This window comes from Lonchura striata, chromosome 16, assembly GCF_050655825.1.
Source record: "Lonchura striata isolate lonStrDom1 chromosome 16, ASM5065582v1, whole genome shotgun sequence".
Lineage (NCBI taxonomy): Eukaryota > Metazoa > Chordata > Aves > Passeriformes > Estrildidae > Lonchura > Lonchura striata.
Genome location: NC_140718.1, coordinates 4,841,416 through 4,861,832, shown reverse-complemented (window position 1 = coordinate 4,861,832; position 20,417 = coordinate 4,841,416). Strand labels below are relative to the sequence as shown.

At 55.5% G+C, this 20,417-nt stretch overlaps 1 protein-coding gene across 1 annotated transcript in view; it reads right to left on the bottom strand.

Moving 5' to 3' along the window:
- SRCAP (Snf2 related CREBBP activator protein) overlaps positions 1-20,313 on the bottom strand; it is a 98,268-nt gene extending 77,955 nt beyond the window's left edge. The window contains exons 1-9 of the mRNA XM_085593503.1: positions 20,215-20,313; positions 18,902-18,982; positions 18,381-18,452; positions 16,740-16,879; positions 12,428-12,610; positions 7,923-8,108; positions 4,356-4,496; positions 2,108-2,255; positions 309-367 (exon numbers count right to left, since the gene is read on the bottom strand). Of these exons, the coding sequence (XP_085449629.1) occupies positions 309-367; positions 2,108-2,255; positions 4,356-4,496; positions 7,923-8,108; positions 12,428-12,595 (702 nt within the window). The 5' untranslated portion in view covers positions 12,596-12,610; positions 16,740-16,879; positions 18,381-18,452; positions 18,902-18,982; positions 20,215-20,313. The remainder of the gene's footprint in view (positions 1-308; positions 368-2,107; positions 2,256-4,355; positions 4,497-7,922; positions 8,109-12,427; positions 12,611-16,739; positions 16,880-18,380; positions 18,453-18,901; positions 18,983-20,214) is intronic.
- Between the last annotated feature and the right edge of the window lie 104 nt (positions 20,314-20,417).

Here is a 20,417-nt window from a genome sequence, read left to right as displayed (position 1 = left end):
GGGGAGGGGCGGTATTCTTTGGTGGGGGTGGGGGAGGGGCGTTACCTGCGGGGGGAGGGGCGGTATTTTGGGGTGGGGGAGGGGCATTACTGGGGGGGGGGGCAGGGTGGGGGAGGGGCGGTATTTTGCGGGGGTGGGGGAGGGGCTGGGGCAGAATGTTGGGGGAGGGGCCGGGTGGGGGAGGGGCGTTACCTGGGGGGAGGGGCTGGGTGGGGGAGGGGCTGTATTTGGGGTGGGGGAGGGGCGTTACCTGGGGGGAGGGGCTGGGTGGGGGAGGGGCTGTATTTGGGGTGGGGGAGGGGCGTTACCTGTGGGGGGAGGGCGCCCAGCAGCTCCCCCAGGGCTCGGGGGGGGCTCTCGGCCGAGGCTGCGGGAGGAGGGGACGGGTGAGAGAGCAGCACCCATGGGTGGGAGCCCAGCACCCACGGGTGAGAGAGCAGCACCCATGGGTGGGAGCTGAGCACCCATGGGTGAGAGACCGGCACCCACGGGTGGGAGCTGAGCACCCACGGGTGAGAGCTGAGCACCCACGGGTGAGAGAGCAGCACCCATGGGTGAAACCTGGGCACCCACGGGTGAGAGAGCAGCACCCACGGGTGGGAGCTGAGCACCCACGGGTGGGAGCCGGGCACCCATGGGTGACACCCGGGCACCCGTCGGTGACACCTGGGCACTCAAGGGTGAGAGCCCGGCACTCTTGTGTGGGAGCTGAGCACCCATGGGTGACACCTGGGCACTCTTGGGTGGCACCTGAGCACCCATGGGTGGCGCCTTAGCACCCGTGGGTGACACCTGGGCACCCACGGGTGAGAGCCGGGCACCCATGGGTGGGAGCTGAGCACTCACAGGTGAGAGAGCAGCACCCATGAGTGAGAGAGCAGCACCCATGGGTGGGAGAGCAGCACCCACGGGTGGGAGCTGAGCACCCACGGGTGGGAGCTGAGCACCCACAGGTGGGAGAGCAGCACCCATGGGTGGGAGCTGAGCACCCACGGGTGAGAGAGCAGCACCCATGGGTGGGAGCTGAGCACCCAAGGGTGAGAGCCCGGCACCCATGGGTGGGAGCTGAGCACCCACAGGTGGGAGAGCAGCACCCATGGGTGGGAGCTGAGCACCCACGGGTGAGAGAGCAGCACCCATGGGTGGGAGCTGAGCACCCAAGGGTGAGAGCCCGGCACCCATGGGTGGGAGCTGAGCACCCACGGGTGCCACCTGAGCACCCGCGGGTGAGACCCTGGTATCCACGGGTGTCACTTGAGCACCCACGGGTGCCCCCAAACCCTCCAAAGGTGCCTCCAAACCCTCCCAGGTACCACCAAACCCTTCCCAAACCTCACCTGGTCACCCCAAACCCCTCTGAAACCCCTCTTAGATGCCCCCAAACCCCTCTCAGGTGACACCAAACCCTCCCAGGTGCCCGGGCAGTGCCCACCTGCGCAGGTGCCCCTCGGGGCCTGGCCCAGGCTGCGGCTCAGCAGGTGGGAGCAGCGCCCAGGTGACCCCAAACCCCTCTGAAACCTTTCCCAGGTGCCACCAAACCCCTCCCACACGGTGCCCAGGTGCCCGGGCAGTGCCCAGGTGGCCGGGCAGTGCCCACCTGCGCAGGTGGCCCTGGGGGCCTGGCCCAGGCTGCGGCTCAGCAGGTGGGAGCAGCGCCCAGGTGACCCCAAACCCCTTTGAAACCTTTCCCAGGTGACCCCAAACCCCTCCCAGGTGCCACCAAACCCTCCCAGGTGCCACCAAACCCCTCCAAACCCCTCCCAGGTGCCACCAAACCCCTTTGAAACCCCTCCCAGGTGACCCCAAACCCCTTTGAAACCCCTCCCAGGTGACCCCAAACCCCTCCCAGGTGCCACCAAACCCCTCCAAACCCCTCCCAGGTGCCACCAAACCCCTCTCAGATGCCACCAAACCCTTCCCAAACCTCACCAGGTGACACCAAACCCCTCTGAAACCCCTCTTAGATGCCCCCAAACCCCTCCCAGGTGCCACCAAACCCCTTTGAAATCCCTCCCAAACCCTCTCAGATGCCACCAAACCCCTCTCAGATGCCACCAAACCCCTCCCAGGTGGCCGGGCAGTGCCCAGGTGCCCGGGCAGTGCCCACCTGCGCAGGTGGCCCTGGGGGCCTGGCCCAGGCTGCGGCTCAGCAGGTGGGAGTAGCGCTCGGTCTGGCCCACGATGAAGTCCAGCTGCAGGTCCAGCGCCTTCTTGCGCCGCTCCTCCAGCCGCGACTGCTGCTTGAACTGCACCACCTGCGGCACGGGCACCTGTCAGTCAGCACCGGGCACACCTGGGCACACCTGGGCACACCTGGGCACACCTGGGCACCTGTCAGCACCGGGCACACCTGGGCACCGGGCACACCTGGGCACACCTGGGCACCTGTCAGCAACGGGCACACCTGGGCACCGGGCACACCTGGGCACCTGTCAGCACCGGGCACACCTGGGCACCTGGGCACCTGTCAGCACCGGGCACACCTGGGAGCACCTGGGCACCTGTCAGCAACGGGCACACCTGGGCACACCTGGGCACACCTGGGCACACCTGGGCACACCTGGGCACCTGTCAGCAACGGGCACACCTGGGCACACCTGGGCACCTGTCAGCAACGGGCACACCTGGGCACCTGTCAGCAACGGGCACACCTGGGCACACCTGGGCACCTGTCAGCAACGGGCACACCTGGGCACCTGGGCACCTGTCAGCAACAGGCACCGGGCACCTGGACACCTGGGCACACCTGGGAGTGCACCTAGGTACTCCTGGGAGTGCACCTAGGTACACCTGGGCACACCTGGGTACACCTGGGCACACCTGGCCACCCACTTGGGCACCTGTCAGCTGAGCTGGCCGGACCCAGGTGTGCCCATGTCCCCCCAGATGCCCCAGGTGCCCCCAGGTGTATCTCAGGTGCCCCCAGGTGCGCCCAGGTGCCCCCAGGTGTACCCAGGTGTATCTCAGGTGCCCCCAGGTGTGCCCAGGTGAATCCCAGCTGTGCCCACCCCAGGTGCCCAGGTGTGCCTGGGTATATCCCAGGTGTGCCCCATGTCCCCTAAGGTGCCCTCAGGTGTGCCCCAGGTGTGCCCGGGTGTATCCCAGGTGTGCCCATGTCCCCCCAGGTGCCCCTCCCAGGTGCCCGGGTCTATCCCAGCTTCCTCCAGGTGTGCCCAGGTGTGCCCAGGTAGCCCCATGTCTGCTCAGGTGCCCCCAGGTGTATCCAGGTGTATCCCAGGTGTGACCATGTCCCCCCAAGTGTGCCCAGGTGTGCCCAGGTGTGCCCAGGTGTGCCCAGGTGTATCCCAGGTGTATCTCAGGTGTATCTCAGGTGTATCCCAGGTGTGCCCATGTGCTCCCAGGTGTGCCCAAGTGTGTCTCCATGTCCCCTCAGGTGTCCCCAGGTGTGCCCAGGTGTCCCAGGTGTGCCCATGTCCCCCCAGGTGTATCCAGGTGTATCCCGTGTCCCCCCATGTCCCCCCAGGTGTATCCCCGGTGTCCCCAGGTGTATCCAGGTGTATCCAGGTGTGCCCAGGTGTGTCCCCATGTCCCCCCATGTCCCCCCAGGTGTCTCTCAGGTGTCCCAGGTATGCCCATGTCCCCCCATGTCCCTCCAGGTGTATCCCAGGTGTCTCCATGTCCCCCCATGTCCCCCCAGGTGTATCTCAGGTGTATCCCAGGTGTGCCCAGGTGTCCCAGGTGTCCCCAGGTGTCCCCATGTCCCCCCAGGTGTATCCCAGGTGTCCCCAGGTGTCCCCATGTCCCCCCATGTCCCCCCATGTCCCCCCAGGTGTATCCCAGGTGTCCCCAGGTGTATCCCATGTCCCCCCATGTCCCCCCATGTCCCCCCAGGTGTATCCAGGTGCATCCCCGGTGTCCCCAGGTGTCCCCAGGTGTCCCCAGGTGTGTCCCCGTGTCCCCCCAGGTGTATCCAGGTGTCCCCAGGTGTGTCCCCATGTCCCCCCAGGTGTCCCCAGGTGTCCCCATGTCCCCCCAGGTGTATCTCAGGTGTGCCCATGTCCCCCCATGTCCCCCCAGGTGTATCCAGGTGTCCCCAGGTGTCCCCAGGTGTCCCCAGGTGTCCCCAGGTGTGCCCAGGTGTGTCCCCATGTCCCCCCAGGTGTATCCCAGGTGTATCCCATGTCCCCCCATGTCCCCCCATGTCCCCCCAGGTGTATCCAGGTGTCCCCCGTGTCCCCCCAGGTGTGCCCAGGTGTATCTCAGGTGTGCCCATGTCCCCCATGTCCCCCGTGTCCCCCCATGTCCCCCCAGGTGTCCCCAGGTGTCCCCAGGTGTATCCAGGTGTCCCCAGGTGTCCCCAGGTGTGTCCCGTGTCCCCCCAGGTGTCTGGTCACCTTCTCGACGCTGCTCCAGAAGTGCCGGACCTCGCGGGCGATGGCGGCGGCCACGCGGCGCAGCTTGGCCTGTTCCTCGCGCTTGGCGCGCTCCGAGCGCTGCCGCTGCTCCTCGTGGTGCCGCAGCACCATGCGAACCACCTGGGACACGCGTGGGACACGTGTGTCATGTGTGTGACACACCACAGGCACACAGCCCAGCCCGCTGCTCCTCGTGGTGCCGCAGCACCATGCGCACCACCTGCGACACGCGTGGGACATGGGTGTGACATGGATGTGACATGTGGGACATGTGTGGGACATGTGTGACATGTGTGTCACCCCATGGGCACACAGCCCCGCTGCTCCTCGTGGTGCCGCAGCACCATGCGAACGACCTGTGACACGCGTGGGACACGTGTGTCATGTGTGTGACACACCACAGGCACACAGCCCAGCCCCGCTGCTCCTCGTGGTGCCACAGCACCATGCGCACCACCTGCGACATGTGTGGGACACGGGTGGGACACGTGTGACATGTGTGTGACACGCGTGGGACACATGTGTGACACACCACAGGCACACAGCCCAGCCCCGCTGCTCCTCGTGGTACCGCAGCACCATGCGAACCACCTGGGACACGCGTGGGACACGGGTGGGACATGTGTGGGACATGTGTGACATGGATGTGACACAGATAACACGGGTGTGACAGAGAACACGCGTATGACACAGAGAACACACGTGTGACAAGGGGAACACACGTGACACGGTGAACACACGTGACACAGAGAACACACGTGTGACACAGAAAACACACGTGTGACACAGGGAACACACTTGTGACACAGAGAACACGCGTGTGACACGGTGAACACACATGTGACACAGGGAACACACGTGTGACACGGGGAACATGCGTGTGACACAGGGAACACACGTGTGACACAGAGAACACGCGTGTGACACAGGGAACACGTGTGACACAGAGAACACGCGTGTGACACAGGGAACACGTGTGACACAGAACACGCGTGTGACACAGGGAACACGTGTGACACAGAGAACACGCATGTGACACAAAGAACACGCGTGTGACACAGAGAACACGCGTGTGACACGGGGAACACGTGTGACACAGAGAACACGTGTGTGACACGGGGAACACGTGTGACACAGAGAACACATGTGTGACACAGAGAACACGCGTGTGACACGGGGAACACGTGTGACACAGAGAACACGTGTGTGACACGGGGAACACGTGTGACACAGAGAACACGCATGTGACACAGTGAACACACATGTGACACAGGGAACACGTGTGTGACACAAGGAACACGCGTGTGACACAGAGAACACGCGTGTGACATGGGGAACACGCGTGTGACACAGAGAACACGCGTGTGACACGGGGAACACGCGTGTGGCACAAAGAACACGTGTGTGACACAGGGAACACGCGTGTGACACAGGGAACACGCGTGTGACACAGGGAACACGCGTGTGACACAGGGAACACACGTGTGACACAGGGAACACGCGTGTGACACAGAGAACACGCATGTGACACAGTGAACACACATGTGACACAGGGAACACGTGTGTGACACAAGGAACACGCGTGTGACACAGAGAACACGCGTGTGACATGGGGAACATGCGTGTGACACAGAGAACACGCGTGTGACACGGGGAACACGCGTGTGACACAAAGAACACGTGTGTGACACAGGGAACACGCGTGTGACACAGGGAACACGTGTGTGACACAAGGAACACGTGTGTGACACAGAGAACACACGTGTGACACAGGGAACACGCGTGTGACACACTCCAGCCCCGCTGCTCCTCGTGGTGCTGCAGCACCATGCAAACCACCTGCAACACGCGTGTGACACGCGTGACACATGCGTGTGACACGTGTGTGACACGGGTGTGGGGCACAGATTCTCCACACGTTCAAACCCACCGGAGCTGCCACCAGGTGACCCAAAACCACCAAAAATGACCCAAAAACGCCCAAAAATCACCCAAATTCCACCAGCTGTGCCCAGGTGTCACCTGATCTTCTCCAGGTGCTCAAACCCACCTGAGATGCCACCAGGTGACCAAAACCACCAAAAAACACCCAAATTTCGCCCGATTTCCCCCCGAATTCCGCCAGGTGCGCCCAGGTGTGACCACACCTTCTCCAGGTGCTCCAACCCACCTGAGATGCCACCAGGTGACCAAAACCCACCAAAAACCACCCAAATTTCACCCGAATTTCACCCGATTTTCACCCAAATTCCACCCAAATTTCACCAGCTGAGCCCAGGTGTGGCCACACCTTCTCCAGGTTCTCAAACCCTCCTGAGATGCCACCAGGTGACCAAAAACCACCAAAAAACACCCGAATTTCACCCAAATTTCACCCAAATTTCACCAGGTGTGGCCACACCTTCTCCAGGTGCTCCAACCCACCTGAGATGCCACCAGGTGACCAAAACCCACCAAAAAACACCCAAATTTCACCCGATTTCCCCCCGAATTCCGCCAGGTGCGCCCAGGTGTGACCACACCTTCTCCAGGTGCTCAGACCCACCTGAGATGCCACCACAGGTGCTCCAGGGGACCAAAACCCACCAAAAACCACCCAAATTTCACCCGATTTTCGCCCAAATTTCGCCCGATTTCCACCCGAATTCTGCCAGGTGTGACCAGGTGTGGCCACACCTTCTCCAGGTTCTCAAACCCTCCTGAGATGCCACCAGGTGACCAAAAACCACCAAAAACCACCCAAATTTCACCCGATTTTCGCCCGATTTTCACCCGATTTTCACCCAAATTCCCCCCGAATTCCCCCCGAATTCCGCCAGGTGCGCCCAGGTGTGGCCAGGTGTGTCCTTGGCTCCACCAGGTCACCAAAAAACACCCAAATTCCACCCAAATTTCACCCAGCTGTGCCCAGGTGTCACCTGATCTTCTCCAGGTGCTCCAACCCACCTGAGATGCCACCAGGTGACCAAAACCCACCAAAAAACACCCAAATTTCACCCGATTTTCGCCCAAATTTCACCCGATTTCCCCCCGAATTCTGCCAGGTGCGGCCAGGTGTGCCCTTGGCTCCACCCGGTGCTCCAACCCTCCTGAGATGCCACCAGGTGACCAAAAACCACCAAAAAACATCCAAATTTCGCCTGATTTTCACCCGATTTTCGCCCAAATTTCACCCAAATTCCTCCCAAATTCCACCAGCTGAGCCCAGGTGTGGCCACACCTTCTCCAGGTTCTCAAACCCTCCTGAGATGCCACCAGGTGACCAAAACCCACCAAAAAACACCCAAATTTCACCCGATTTTCGCCCGAATTCTGCCCAAATTTCACCCAAATTCCCCCCAAATTTCACCAGGTGTGCCCAGGTGTGACCACACCTTCTCCAGGTGCTCAGACCCACCTGAGATGCCACCACAGGTGCTCCAGGTGATCAAAACCCACCAAAAAACACCCAATTTTCACCCGATTTTCGCCCGATTTTCGCCCAAATTTCACCCGATTTCCCCCCGAATTCCGCCAGGTGCGCCCAGGTGCGCCCAGGTGTGTCACCTTGCGGGCCACGCCCCTCTTCCAGCGGCGCTCCTGGGCGAAGTCGGCGGCCAGCCACTGCATCTCCTCGCACAGGTAGTCCCAGTGCACCTTGGGCCGCGCCGGCTCGGGCACCTTGGGCAGGCGCCGCAGCGACCAGAAGCCCTCGCGCTTCATCTCGGCCACGCGGTGCTCCACCTCGGCCTCCTGGGGGGACAGGTGGGACAGGTGGGACAGGTGAGACAGGTGAGGGACAGGTGAGATGGGGGAGGGGGAAAAAAAACGGAAAAAAATGCAAAAAACCCCGAGATTTTAGCCCAAAAATTGAATAAATTGGGGTTATTTCACTGCAAACCACTTAAAGTCACTAGTGAAAGGCTCACCTGGGACAGGTGAGACAAAGGTGGGACAGGTGAGGGACAGGTGAGGGAAACAAAAACCTGAAAAAACGGCAAAAACCCCGAGATTTTATCCCAAAAATGGAATAAATTGGGGTCATTGCACTGCAAAACTCCTGAAGGATTCACCTGGGACAGGTGAGACAGGGGAGGGACAGGTGAGACAGGTGAGACACAGGTGGGACAGGTGGGACACAGGTGAGATGGGTGAGGGGGAAAAAACCCGAAAAAAAGGCAAAAAACCCTGAGATTTTAGGGCAAAATTTGAATAAATTGAGGTTATTTCATTGCAAACCTCCTTAAGGACTCACCTGGGACAGGTGAGACTGGTGAGATAAAGGTGAGGGACAGGTGAGACACAGGTGAGATGGGGGAGGGGGAAAAAAAACGGAAAAAAATGCAAAAAACCCCGAGATTTTAGGGCAAAAATGGAATAAATTGGGGATAATTCACTCCAAAACTCCTGAAGGGTTCACCTGGGACAGGTGAGACAGGTGAGATAAAGGTGACACAGGTGAGACACAGGTGAGATGGGTGAGGGGCAAAAAAACCCGAAAAAAATGCAAAAAACCCCGAGATGTTAGCCCAAAAATGGAATAAATTGGGGTTATTTCATTGCAAACCTCCTTAAGGACTCACCTGGGACAGGTGAGGGACAGGTGGGACAGGTGAGACAGGTGAGGGGAAAAAAACCCAAAAAAAATGCAAAAAACCCCGAGATTTTAGCCCAAAAATTGAATAAATTGGGGTTATTTCACTGCAAAGCTCCTTAAGGACTCACCTGGGACAGGTGGGACACAGGTGAGACAGGTGAGGGGAAAAAAACCCGAAAAAAAGGCAAAAAACCCCGAGATTTTAGCCCAAAAATGGAATAAATTGCGGTTATTTCATTGCAAAACTCCTGGAGGGTTCACCTGGGACAGGTGAGGGACAGGTGAGATAAAGGTGAGACTGGTGAGATAAAGGTGGGACAGGTGAGGGACAGGTGAGATGGGGGAGGGGGAAAAAAAACTGAAAAAATGCAAAAAACCCCGAGATTTTAGGGCAAAATTTGAATAAATTGGGGTTATTTCACTGCAAAGCTCCTCAAGTCACTGCTACACCCGGTATAAGAAGTATAAACCAGTACAAACCAGTATAAACCAGTATAAACCAGTATAACCCAGTATAAACCAGTATAAACCAGTATAACCCAGTACAAACCAGTATAACCCAGTATAACCCAGTATAACCCAGTATAACCCAGTATAACCCAGTATAACCAGTCTAACCATTCCCAGCCCGTTCCCCAGTCCATTCCCAGTCCATTCCCAGTACAAACCAGTACAAACCAGTATCCCCAGTTAACCCTTACGTGCTTGGCCTGCTCGGCGATCTCGGCCGGGCTGCGCTCCCAGTATAACCCAGTCTAACCCAGTATAACCAGTATAACCATTCCCAGCCCGTTCCCAGTCCATTCCCAGTACAAACCAGTATAACCAGTATAAACCAGTATATCCCAGTATAACCAGTATAACCCAGTATAACCCAGTCTAACCAGTATAACCCAGTATAACCCAGTATAACCCAGTGTAACCAGTATAACCCAGTATAACCCAGTATAACCCAGTATAACCCAGTATAACCAGTATAACCATTCCCAGTCCATTCCCAGTATAACCAGTACAAACCAGTACAAACCAGTATAACCAGTTAACCCTTACGTGCTTGGCCTGCTCGGCGATCTCGGCTGGGCTGCGCTCCCAGTATAACCCAGTATAACCCAGTATAACCCAGTCTAACCCAGTCTAACCATTCCCAGCCCGTTCCCAGTCCATTCCCAGTACAAACCAGTACAAACCAGTATCCCCAGTTAACCCTTACGTGCTTGGCCTGCTCGGCGGTGCCGGCCGCGCTGCGCTCCCAGTATAACCCAGTATAACCAGTATAACCCAGTATAACCCAGTATAACCCAGTATAACCCAGTATAACCCAGTATAACCATTCCCAGTACAAACCAGTATAAACCAGTTAACCCTTACGTGCTTAGCCTGCTCGGCGGTGCCGGCCGCGCTGCGCTCCCAGTATAACCCAGTATAACCCAGTATAACCCAGTATAACCCAGTATAACCCAGTATAACCCAGTATAACCCAGTATAACCATTCCCAGTCCATCCCCAGTCCATTCCCAGTACAAACCAGTACAAACCAGTATAACCAGTATCCCCAGTTAACCCTTACGTGCTTGGCCTGCTCGGCGATCCCGGCCGCGCTGCGCTCCCAGTATAACCCAGTATAACCAGTATAACCCAGTATAACCCAGTATAACCCAGTATAACCAGTATAACCCAGTATAACCAGTGTAACCATTCCCAGTCCATTCCCAGTCCATTCCCAGTCCATTCCCAGTACAAACCAGTACAAACCAGTATCCCCAGTTAACCCTTACGTGCTTGGCCTGCTCGGCGGTGCCGGCCGCGCTGCGCTCCCAGTATAACCCAGTATAACCCAGTATAACCCAGTATAACCATTCCCAGTCCATTCCCAGTCCATTCCCAGTCCATTCCCAGTCCATTCCCAGTACAAACCAGTATAACCAGTACAAACCAGTATCCCCAGTTAACCCTTACGTGCTTGGCCTGCTCGGCGGTGCCGGCCGCGCTGCGCTCCCAGTATAACCCAGTATAACCCAGTATAACCAGTATAACCAGTACAAACCAGTATAAACCAGTTAACCCTTACGTGCTTGGCCTGCTCGGCGGTGCCGGCCGCGCTGCGCTCCCAGTATAACCCAGTATAACCCAGTATAACCATTCCCAGTCCATTCCCAGTCCATTCCCAGTATAACCAGTATAACCAGTATAACCAGTATCCCCAGTTAACCCTTACGTGCTTGGCCTGCTCGGCGGTGCCGGCCGCGCTGCGCTCCCAGTATAACCCAGTATAACCCAGTCTAACCATTCCCAGTCCATTCCCAGTCCATTCCCAGTCCATTCCCAGTATAACCAGTATAACCAGTTAACCCTTACGTGCTTGGCCTGCTCGGCGGTCCCGGCCGCGCTGCGCTCCCAGTATAACCCAGTATAACCCAGTCTAACCCAGTATAACCCAGTATAACCCAGTATAACCCAGTATAACCCAGTATAACCAGTATAACCAGTATAACCAGTATCCCCAGTTAACCCTTACGTGCTTGGCCTGCTCGGCGGTGCCGGCCGCGCTGCGCTCCCAGTATAACCCAGTATAACCAGTATAACCCAGTATAACCCAGTATAACCCAGTATAACCATTCCCAGTCCATTCCCAGCCCATTCCCAGTCCATTCCCAGTATAACCAGTATAACCAGTCCAAACCAGTATAAACCAGTTAACCCTTACGTGCTTGGCCTGCTCGGCGGTGCCGGCCGCGCTGCGCTCCCAGTATAACCCAGTATAACCCAGTATAACCCAGTCTAACCCAGTATAACCCAGTATAACCCAGTATAACCCAGTCTAACCATTCCCAGTCCATTCCCAGTCCATTCCCAGTCCATTCCCAGTATAACCAGTATAACCAGTATAACCAGTATCCCCAGTTAACCCTTACGTGCTTAGCCTGCTCGGCGGTGCCGGCCGCGCTGCGCTCCCAGTATAACCCAGTATAACCCAGTATAACCCAGTCTAACCATTCCCAGTCCATTCCCAGTCCATTCCCAGCCCATTCCCAGTCCGTTCCCCAGTCCATTCCCAGTACAAACCAGTATAACCAGTATAACCAGTATCCCCAGTTAACCCTTACGTGCTTGGCCTGCTCGGCGGTGCCGGCCGCGCTGCGCTCCCAGTATAACCCAGTATAACCCAGTATAACCAGTATAACCCAGTATAACCCAGTATAACCAGTATAACCCAGTATAACCAGTATCCCCAGTTAACCCTTACGTGCTTGGCCTGCTCGGCGGTGCCGGCCGCGCTGCGCTCCCAGTATAACCCAGTATAACCCAGTATAACCCAGTATAACCCAGTATAACCCAGTATAACCCAGTATAACCAGTATAACCCAGTATAACCCAGTATAACCATTCCCAGTCCATTCCCAGTCCATTCCCAGTCCATTCCCAGTCCATTCCCAGTACAAACCAGTATAACCAGTATAAACCAGTTAACCCTTACGTGCTTGGCCTGCTCGGCGGTGCCGGCCGCGCTGCGCTCCCACAGCCGGGGGGGGTCGGGGGGGTCGGGGGGTCCCTCGGGCGCCGCCCGGGGGGGCGCGGGGGGGGAGGGGCTGCCGGGGGAGCCCCCCGAGGACGAGGCGGGAGAGACGGGGCTGGAGCCGGTCATCCTGCCCGAGGGCGCCTGGATTGGGGTGAAAAAAGGAGATTTTGGGAAAATTGGGGGTTTTTAGGAAAAAAAATGGGGATTTTGGGAGAAAATTTGGGGATTTTAGGGGAAAATTTGGGGGTTTTAGGGAAAATTTGGGGATTTTAGGGGGGTTTAGGGGACACAGGGACACGGGGCTGGAGCCGGTCATCCTGCCCAAGGGTGCCTGTTTGGGGTGAAAAAAGGAGATTTTGGGAAAATTCGGGGGTTTAGGGAGAAAAAACAGGGTTTTTAGGGGAAAATTTGGGGATTTTAGGGGAAAATTTGGGGTTTTTAGGGGGTTTTAGGGGGTTTGGGGACACGGGGCTGGAGCCTGTGAGCACCTGGATTGGGGGAAAAAATGACAGATTTGGGAAAATTTGGGGGAAATTTGGGGATTTTTAGGGGAAAGTTTGGGGATTTTGGGGGAAAATTTGGGGTTTTAGGGGAAAATTTGGGGATTTTGGGGGAAAATTTGGGGTTTTAAGGGGAAAATTTGGGGTTTTTAGGGGAAAATTTGGGGATTTTAGGGGGTTTTAGGGGACACAGGGACACGGGGCTGGAGCCGGTCATCCTGCCCAAGGGCGCCTGTTTTGGGGTGAAAAAAGGAGATTTTGGGAAAATTGGGGGGTTTAGGGAGAAAAAATGGGGATTTTAGGGGAAAATTTGGGGTTTTTAGGGGAAAATTTGGGGATTTTAGGGGGTTTTAGGGGCTTTGGGGACACGGGGCTGGAGCCGGTCATCCTGCCCGAGGGCGCCTGGTTTGGGGCGAAAACACGAGATTTTGGGAAAATTCGGGGGTTTTAAGGGAAAATTTGGGGTTTTTAGGGGAAAATTTGGGGATTTTACAGGGGATTTTAGGGGAAAATTTGGGGACACGGGGATGGAGCCGGTCATCCTGCCCGAGGGCGCCTGGATTGGGGTGAAAACACGAGATTTTGGGAAAATTTGGGGGTTTAGGGAGAAAAAACGGGGTTTTAGGGGAAAATTTGGGGATTTTAGGGGAAAATTTGGGGATTTTAGGGGGTTTTAGGGGGGTTTGGGGACACAGAGATGGAGCCTGTGGTCACCTGGATTTGGGGGGAAAAAAGGGAGATTTGGGAAAATTTGGTGTTTTGGGGAAAAAATTTGGGGTTTTTAAGAGAAAATTTGGGGTTTTTAGGGGAAAATTTGGGGTTTTTGGGGGAAAATTTGGGGGTTTTAGGGGGTTTTAGGGGACACAGGGACACGGGGCTGGAGCCGGTCATCCTGCCCGAGGGTGCCTGGATTGGGGTGAAAAAAGGGGATTTTGGGAAAATTCAGGGGTTTAGGGAGAAAAAACGGGATTTTAGGGGAAAATTTGGGGATTTTGGGGGAAAATTTGGGGATTTTAGAGGAAAATTTGGGGATTTTAGGGGAAAATTTGGGATTTTGGGGGCGTAACTTGAGATTTTGTGGGGGAAATTGGGATTTTGGGGGGAAATTTGGGAATTTGAGAGGTTTTCTGTGAAAATTTTGGGATTTCGGGGGGAATTTGGGATTTTGGGGGGTTTTAGGTGAAAAACTTGGGATTTCGGAGGAGAAATTTCGGGGGGATTTTGGGGGGATTTTTGGGAGGATTTTGGGGGAATTTTAAAGGATTTTGGGGTCCCTGTTGCCACTTTTTGGGAATTTTGGGGAGATTTTTGGGGCAGGTTAAGGGAGATTTTGGACTCATTTTGGGGGGATTTTTGGGGATTTTGGGATCATTTTTATGTAGATTTTGGGGCAGGTTTTTAGGGATTTTTGGGGCTATTTTGGGGGATTTTGGGGTAATTTTTGAGGGGATTTTTGGGGATTTTGGGGCCGTTTTTGTGGGGGATTTTGGGGGAATTTTGGGGGAATTTTTTGGGGGATTTTTAGGGAATTTTTGGGGGGATTTTGGGGCCATTTTAGGGGAATTTTTGGGGGGATTTTTTGAGATTTTGGGGTCATTTCTGTGGGAGATTTTGGGGCCGGTTTGGGGGAAAATTTGTGAGATTTTGGGGAAAATTTTGGGGATTTTGGGGCTGTTTTGGGGAGATTTTTGTGTAGCTTTGGGGGGATTTTGGGGCCTTTTTTGGGGATTTTTGGGGCTGTTTTGGGGCAATTTTTGGGGATTTCGGGGCCGTTTTTAGGGGATTTTTTTGGTAGTTTTGGGGGGATTTTGGGGCCATTTTTTGGGGATTTTTGGGGCTGTTTTGGGGGGATTTTGGGTCAGTTTTGGGGAGATTTTGATGCCATTTTTAGGTGAATTTTGGGGCCGTATTTTGGGGATTTTTGGGTCGGTTTCAGAGGCGATTTTGGGGCCGTTTTTAGAGATTTTCGGGACCGTTTGGGGAATTTTTCGGGGGGATTTTTGGAGCCGTTTTTTGGGGATTTTCGGGACCATTTTGGGAATTTTTTGGGGTTTTTTTTGGGATTTTTGGGAATTTTCAGGACCATTTTGGGGAATTTGGGGGGGGGATTTTTTGGGATTTTTGGGGGTATTTTTTGGGGATTTTCGGGACCATTTTGGGAATTTTTTGGGGGTATTTTTTGGGATTTTTGGGGCTGTTTTGGGAATTTTTTGGGGGATTTTTTTGGGGTTTTGGGCATTTTTTGGGGGGATTTTTTGGGATTTTTTGGGGATTTTCGGGTCGTTTTTGGGCATTTTTTGGGGGTATTTTTTGGGATTTTGGGGCCGTGTTTTGGGGATTTTTGTGGCCGTTTTTGGAATTTTTTGGGGGTATTTTTTGGGATTTTGGGGCCACATTTTGGGAATTTTTTGGGAACATTTTGGGAATTTTTTGGGGGATTTTTTTGGGATTTTGGGGCCGTGTTTTGGGCATTTTTTGGGGGTATTTTTTGGGATTTTGGGGCCGTGTTTTGGGCATTTTATGGGGGATTTTTTTGGGATTTTCGGGTCGTTTTTGGGGATTTTTTGGGGGTATTTTTTGGGATTTTGGGGCCGTGTTTTGGGGATTTTTGTGGCTGTTGTTGGAATTTTTTGGGGGTATTTTTTGGGATTTTTGGGGCCGTGTTTTGGGCATTTTTGTGGGTATTTTTTGGGATTTTGGGGCCGTGTTTTGGGCATTTTTTGGGGGTATTTTTTGGGATTTTGGGGGCGTGTTTTGGGCATTTTTTGGGGGTATTTTTTGGGATTTTGGGGGCGTGTTTTGGGCATTTTTTGGGGTATTTTTTGGGATTTTGGGGCCGTGTTTTGGGCATTTTTTGGGGGATTTTTTGGGATTTTGGGGCCGTTTTTTGGGCATTTTTTGGGGGTATTTTTTGGGATTTTGGGGCCGTGTTTTGGGCATTTTTTGGGGTATTTTTTGGGGATTTTTGGGGCCGTGTTTTGGGCATTTTTTGGGGGGATTTTTTGGGATTTTGGGGCCGTGTTTTGGGCATTTTTTGGGGGGATTTTTTGGGATTTTGGGGCCGTGTTTTGGGGATTTTGGGGCCGTGTTTTGGGAATTTTTTGGGGTATTTTTTGGTATTTTGGGGCTGTGTTTTGGGCATTTTCGGGACCGTTTTTGGAATTTTTTTGGGTATTTTTTGGGATTTTTGGGGCCGTTTTTGGGCTTTTTTTGGGGGGATTTTTTGGGATTTTGGGGCCGTTTTTGGGGTATTTTTTTGGGATTTTGGGGCCGTGTTTTGGGGTATTTTTTGGGATTAGGGGGCCGTTTTTGGGGTATTTTTTGGGATTTTGGGGCCGTGTTTTGGGGTATTTTTTGGGATTTTGGGGCCGTTTTTGGGCATTTTTTGGGGGTATTTTTTTGGGATTTTGGGGCCGTTTTTGGGGTATTTTTGGGGATTTTGGGGCCGTTTTTGGGGTATTTTTGGGGATTTTGGGGCCGTGTTTTGGGGCTGTTTTTTGGGGTATTTTTGGGATTTTGGGGCCGTTTTTGGGGTATTTTTTGGGATTTTGGGGCCGTTTTTGGGGTATTTTTTGGGGATTTTGGGGCCGTTTTTGGGGTATTTTTTGGGGTATTTTTTGGGATTTTGGGGCCGTTTTTGGGGTATTTTTTGGGATTTTGGGGCCGTTTTTGGGCCGTTTTTTGGGGTATTTTTGGGGATTTTGGGGCCGTTTTTGGGGCCGTTTTTGGGGTATTTTCTGGGATTTTGGGAAGGTTTCGGGGTCACTCACCTGGGGGTGCAGCGGGGGGTGGGGGTGGGGCGGGGGGGCCCCGGGGCCGCCCCCCCCCGGCCGCAGGGGCTGCTGGGTAGGGGGCGCCTCATGCTGGGGGGGGGCGCCCGGGCGGCCCAGCCTCACCTGAGCCGCGGCACCTGCACAGGTGAGACACGCGTGGGACACAAGGGACACGCCTGGGACACGCCTGAGATATCTGGGACAGGTAAGACCCACCTGAGCCCCCCCCAGACTCACCTGAACCTCACTGACCTCACCTGGGCATCCCTGACCTCACCTGAGCCCCCAGACTCACCTGTCCATCTCACCTGTCCATCTCACCTGTCCATATCTCACCTGTCCGTGTCTCACCTGTCCATGTCTCACCTGTCCCATCCCACCTGTCCATCTCACCTGTCCGTGTCTCACCTGTCCATGTCTCACCTGTCCATGTCTCACCTGTCCATCTCACCTGTCCATGTCTCACCTGTCCGTGTCTCACCTGTCCATGTCTCACCTGTCCATGTCTCACCTGTCCCATCTCACCTGTCCATGTCTCACCTGTCCCATCCCACCTGTCCATCTCACCTGTCCGTGTCTCACCTGTCCGTGTCTCACCTGTCCATGTCTCACCTGTCCATCTCACCTGTCCATGTCTCACCTGTCCATGTCTCACCTGTCCATGTCTCACCTGTCCATGTCTCACCTGTCCCATCTCACCTGTCCATGTCTCACCTGTCCATCTCACCTGTCCATGTATCACCTGTCCATGTCTCACCTGTCCATGTCTCACCTGTCCATCTCACCTGTCCATCTCACCTGTCCATGTCTCACCTGTCCATGTCTCACCTGTCCATCTCACCTGTCCATGTCTCACCTGTCCATCTCACCTGTCCATCTCACCTGTCCATGTCTCACCTGTCCATCTCACCTGTCCATGTCTCACCTGTCCCATCTCACCTGTCCATGTCTCACCTGTCCATGTCTCACCTGTCCATGTCTCACCTGTCCATCTCACCTGTCCCATCTCACCTGTCCATGTCTCACCTGTCCATCTCACCTGTCCATGTCTCACCTGTCCATCTCACCTGTCCATCTCACCTGTCCATCTCACCTGTCCATCTCACCTGTCCATGTCTCACCTGTCCATGTCTCACCTGTCCATCTCACCTGTCCATGTCTCACCTGTCCATCTCACCTGTCCATGTCTCACCTGTCCATCTCACCTGTCCATGTCTCACCTGTCCATGTCTCACCTGTCCATCTCACCTGTCCCATCTCACCTGTCCATGTCTCACCTGTCCATGTCTCACCTGTCCATCTCACCTGTCCATCTCACCTGTCCCATCTCACCTGTCCATGTCTCACCTGTCCATCTCACCTGTCCATCTCACCTGTCCATGTCTCACCTGTCCCATCTCACCTGTCCATGTCTCACCTGTCCATCTCACCTGTCCCATCTCACCTGTCCATGTCTCACCTGTCCATGTCTCACCTGTCCATCTCACCTGTCCATCTCACCTGTCCATGTCTCACCTGTCCCATCTCATCTGTCCATGTCACCTGTCCATGTCTCACCTGTCCCATCTCACCTGTCCCATCTCACCTGTCCATCTCCCCTGTCCCCAGACTCACCTGTCCCCGTACCTGTGCGCTCACCTGTGTGGGCGGGGCCCTCCTCCTCCTCCTCACACTGCACTTCCACGGTGCCGGTGAGGCCGGGGGGGCGTCCTGGGGGAGAGAGAGACAGGTGAGACACACCTGGACAGGTGAGACACACCTGGGACACACCTGGACAGGTGAGAGACAGGTGAGACACACCTGGGACACACCTGGACAGGTGAGACACACCTGGACAGGTGAGACACACCTGAGACACACCTGGACAGGTGAGACACACCTGGGACACACCTGGACAGGTGAGAGACACTAGGGACAGGTAAGAGACAGGTGAGACACACCTGGACAGGTGAGACACACCTGGACAGATGAGACAGGTGAGAGAGGTGAGGGACAGGTGAGACACCTGGACAGGTGAGAGACAGGTGAGACAGGTGAGAGACAGGTGAGACAGGTGAGAGACAAGTGAGACAGGTGAGACAGGTGGGACACCTGGGACACACCTGGGGGGGTTGGACACACCTGGACAGGTCAGACACACCTGGACAGGTGAGACACACCTGGGACACACCTGGGGGGTCCTGGGCACACCTGGGCACACCTGGGCACACCTGGGCACACCTGGGAGCAGCTGAGAGCACCTGGGGAGAGCAGGACAGGTGAGGCAGGGAGGGGACCCAAAATCCCCAAAATGACCCAAAAAACCCAAAACCCACAGAGACCCAAAATCCCCAAAACCCCAAAATGACCCAAAAAAACCCAAATCCCCAAAATCCCAAAGTGACAGAAAATCCCCAAACTGACCCAAAAATACCCAAAATCCCCAAAGTGACCCAAAATCCCCAAAATGACCCAAAAAACCCCAAATCCCCAAAATGACCCAAAAAACCCAAAATCCCCAAAATGACCCAAAAAACCCAAAACCCACAGAGACCCAAAAATCCCCAAAATCCCCAAAATGACCCAAAAAACCCAAAATCCCCAAAATCCCAAAAGTGACCCAAAATCCCCAAAGTGACCCAAAATCCCCAAAATGACCCAAAATCCTCAAAATCCCCAAAACGACCCAAATTCCCCAAAGGGACCCAAAAAACCCCAAAATCCCCAAAATCCCAAAGTGACAGAAAATCCCCAAAATGACCCAAAAATACCCAAAATCCCCAAAGTGACCCAAAATCCCCAAAATCCTCAAAATGACCCAAAATGACCCAAAATCCTCAAAATCCCCAAAATCCCAAAGTGACAGAAAATCCCCAAACTGGGACCCCAAACCCCAAACTGGGACCCCAAACCCAAACTGGGACCCCAAACCCCAAACTGGGACCCCAAACCCAAACTGGGACCCCAAACTGGGACCCCAAACTGGGACCCCAAACCCCAAACTGGGACCCCAAACCGGGACCCCAAACCCCAAACTGGGACCCCAAACCCCAAACTGGGACCCCAAACTGGGACCCCAAACTGGGACCCCAAACCCCAAACTGGGACCCCAAACTGGGACCCCAAACCCAAACTGGGACCCCTAAACCCAAACTGGGACCCCAAACTGGGACCCCAAACTGGGACCCCAAACTGGGACCCCAAACCGGCGCCCCTCCCCCGTTACCGATCGCCGCCGCCGCCTCCCGGAGGAGGATGAGGAGGATGAGGAGGATGAGGATGAGGATGAGGAGGATGAGGATGAGGAGAACGAGGCGGGGGCGGCGGAAGGACGGCGCCCTGAGGGGAGACGCGGGGGATGCCCCGGCCGGCTCGCTCCGCCTCCGCCGCCAAATGGCGGCCGGGCTCCCCCCCTCCTCCTCCTCTCCCCCCTCACCGAGACCCCCCAAAAGAACCCCCCGGGCCCTCCTCCCGCCGCTCCCCCGGGGCTCACGGGAAATGGAGTCCGGCCCTGAGGGGAGACGCCGGCAAATGGCGGCGGCGGCGCGCGCCCGCCGGGTCTCGCGAGAGCGCAATGCGGCTCAATGGGAGATCTCGCGAGATCTCGCGGCCCGCCCGCCGCCTCCTCCCTCCCCTCGGCTCCTCCCGCCTTTCCCGCCCCTCTCAAATCTCGCGAGAGCGCCCATTCAGACGCAT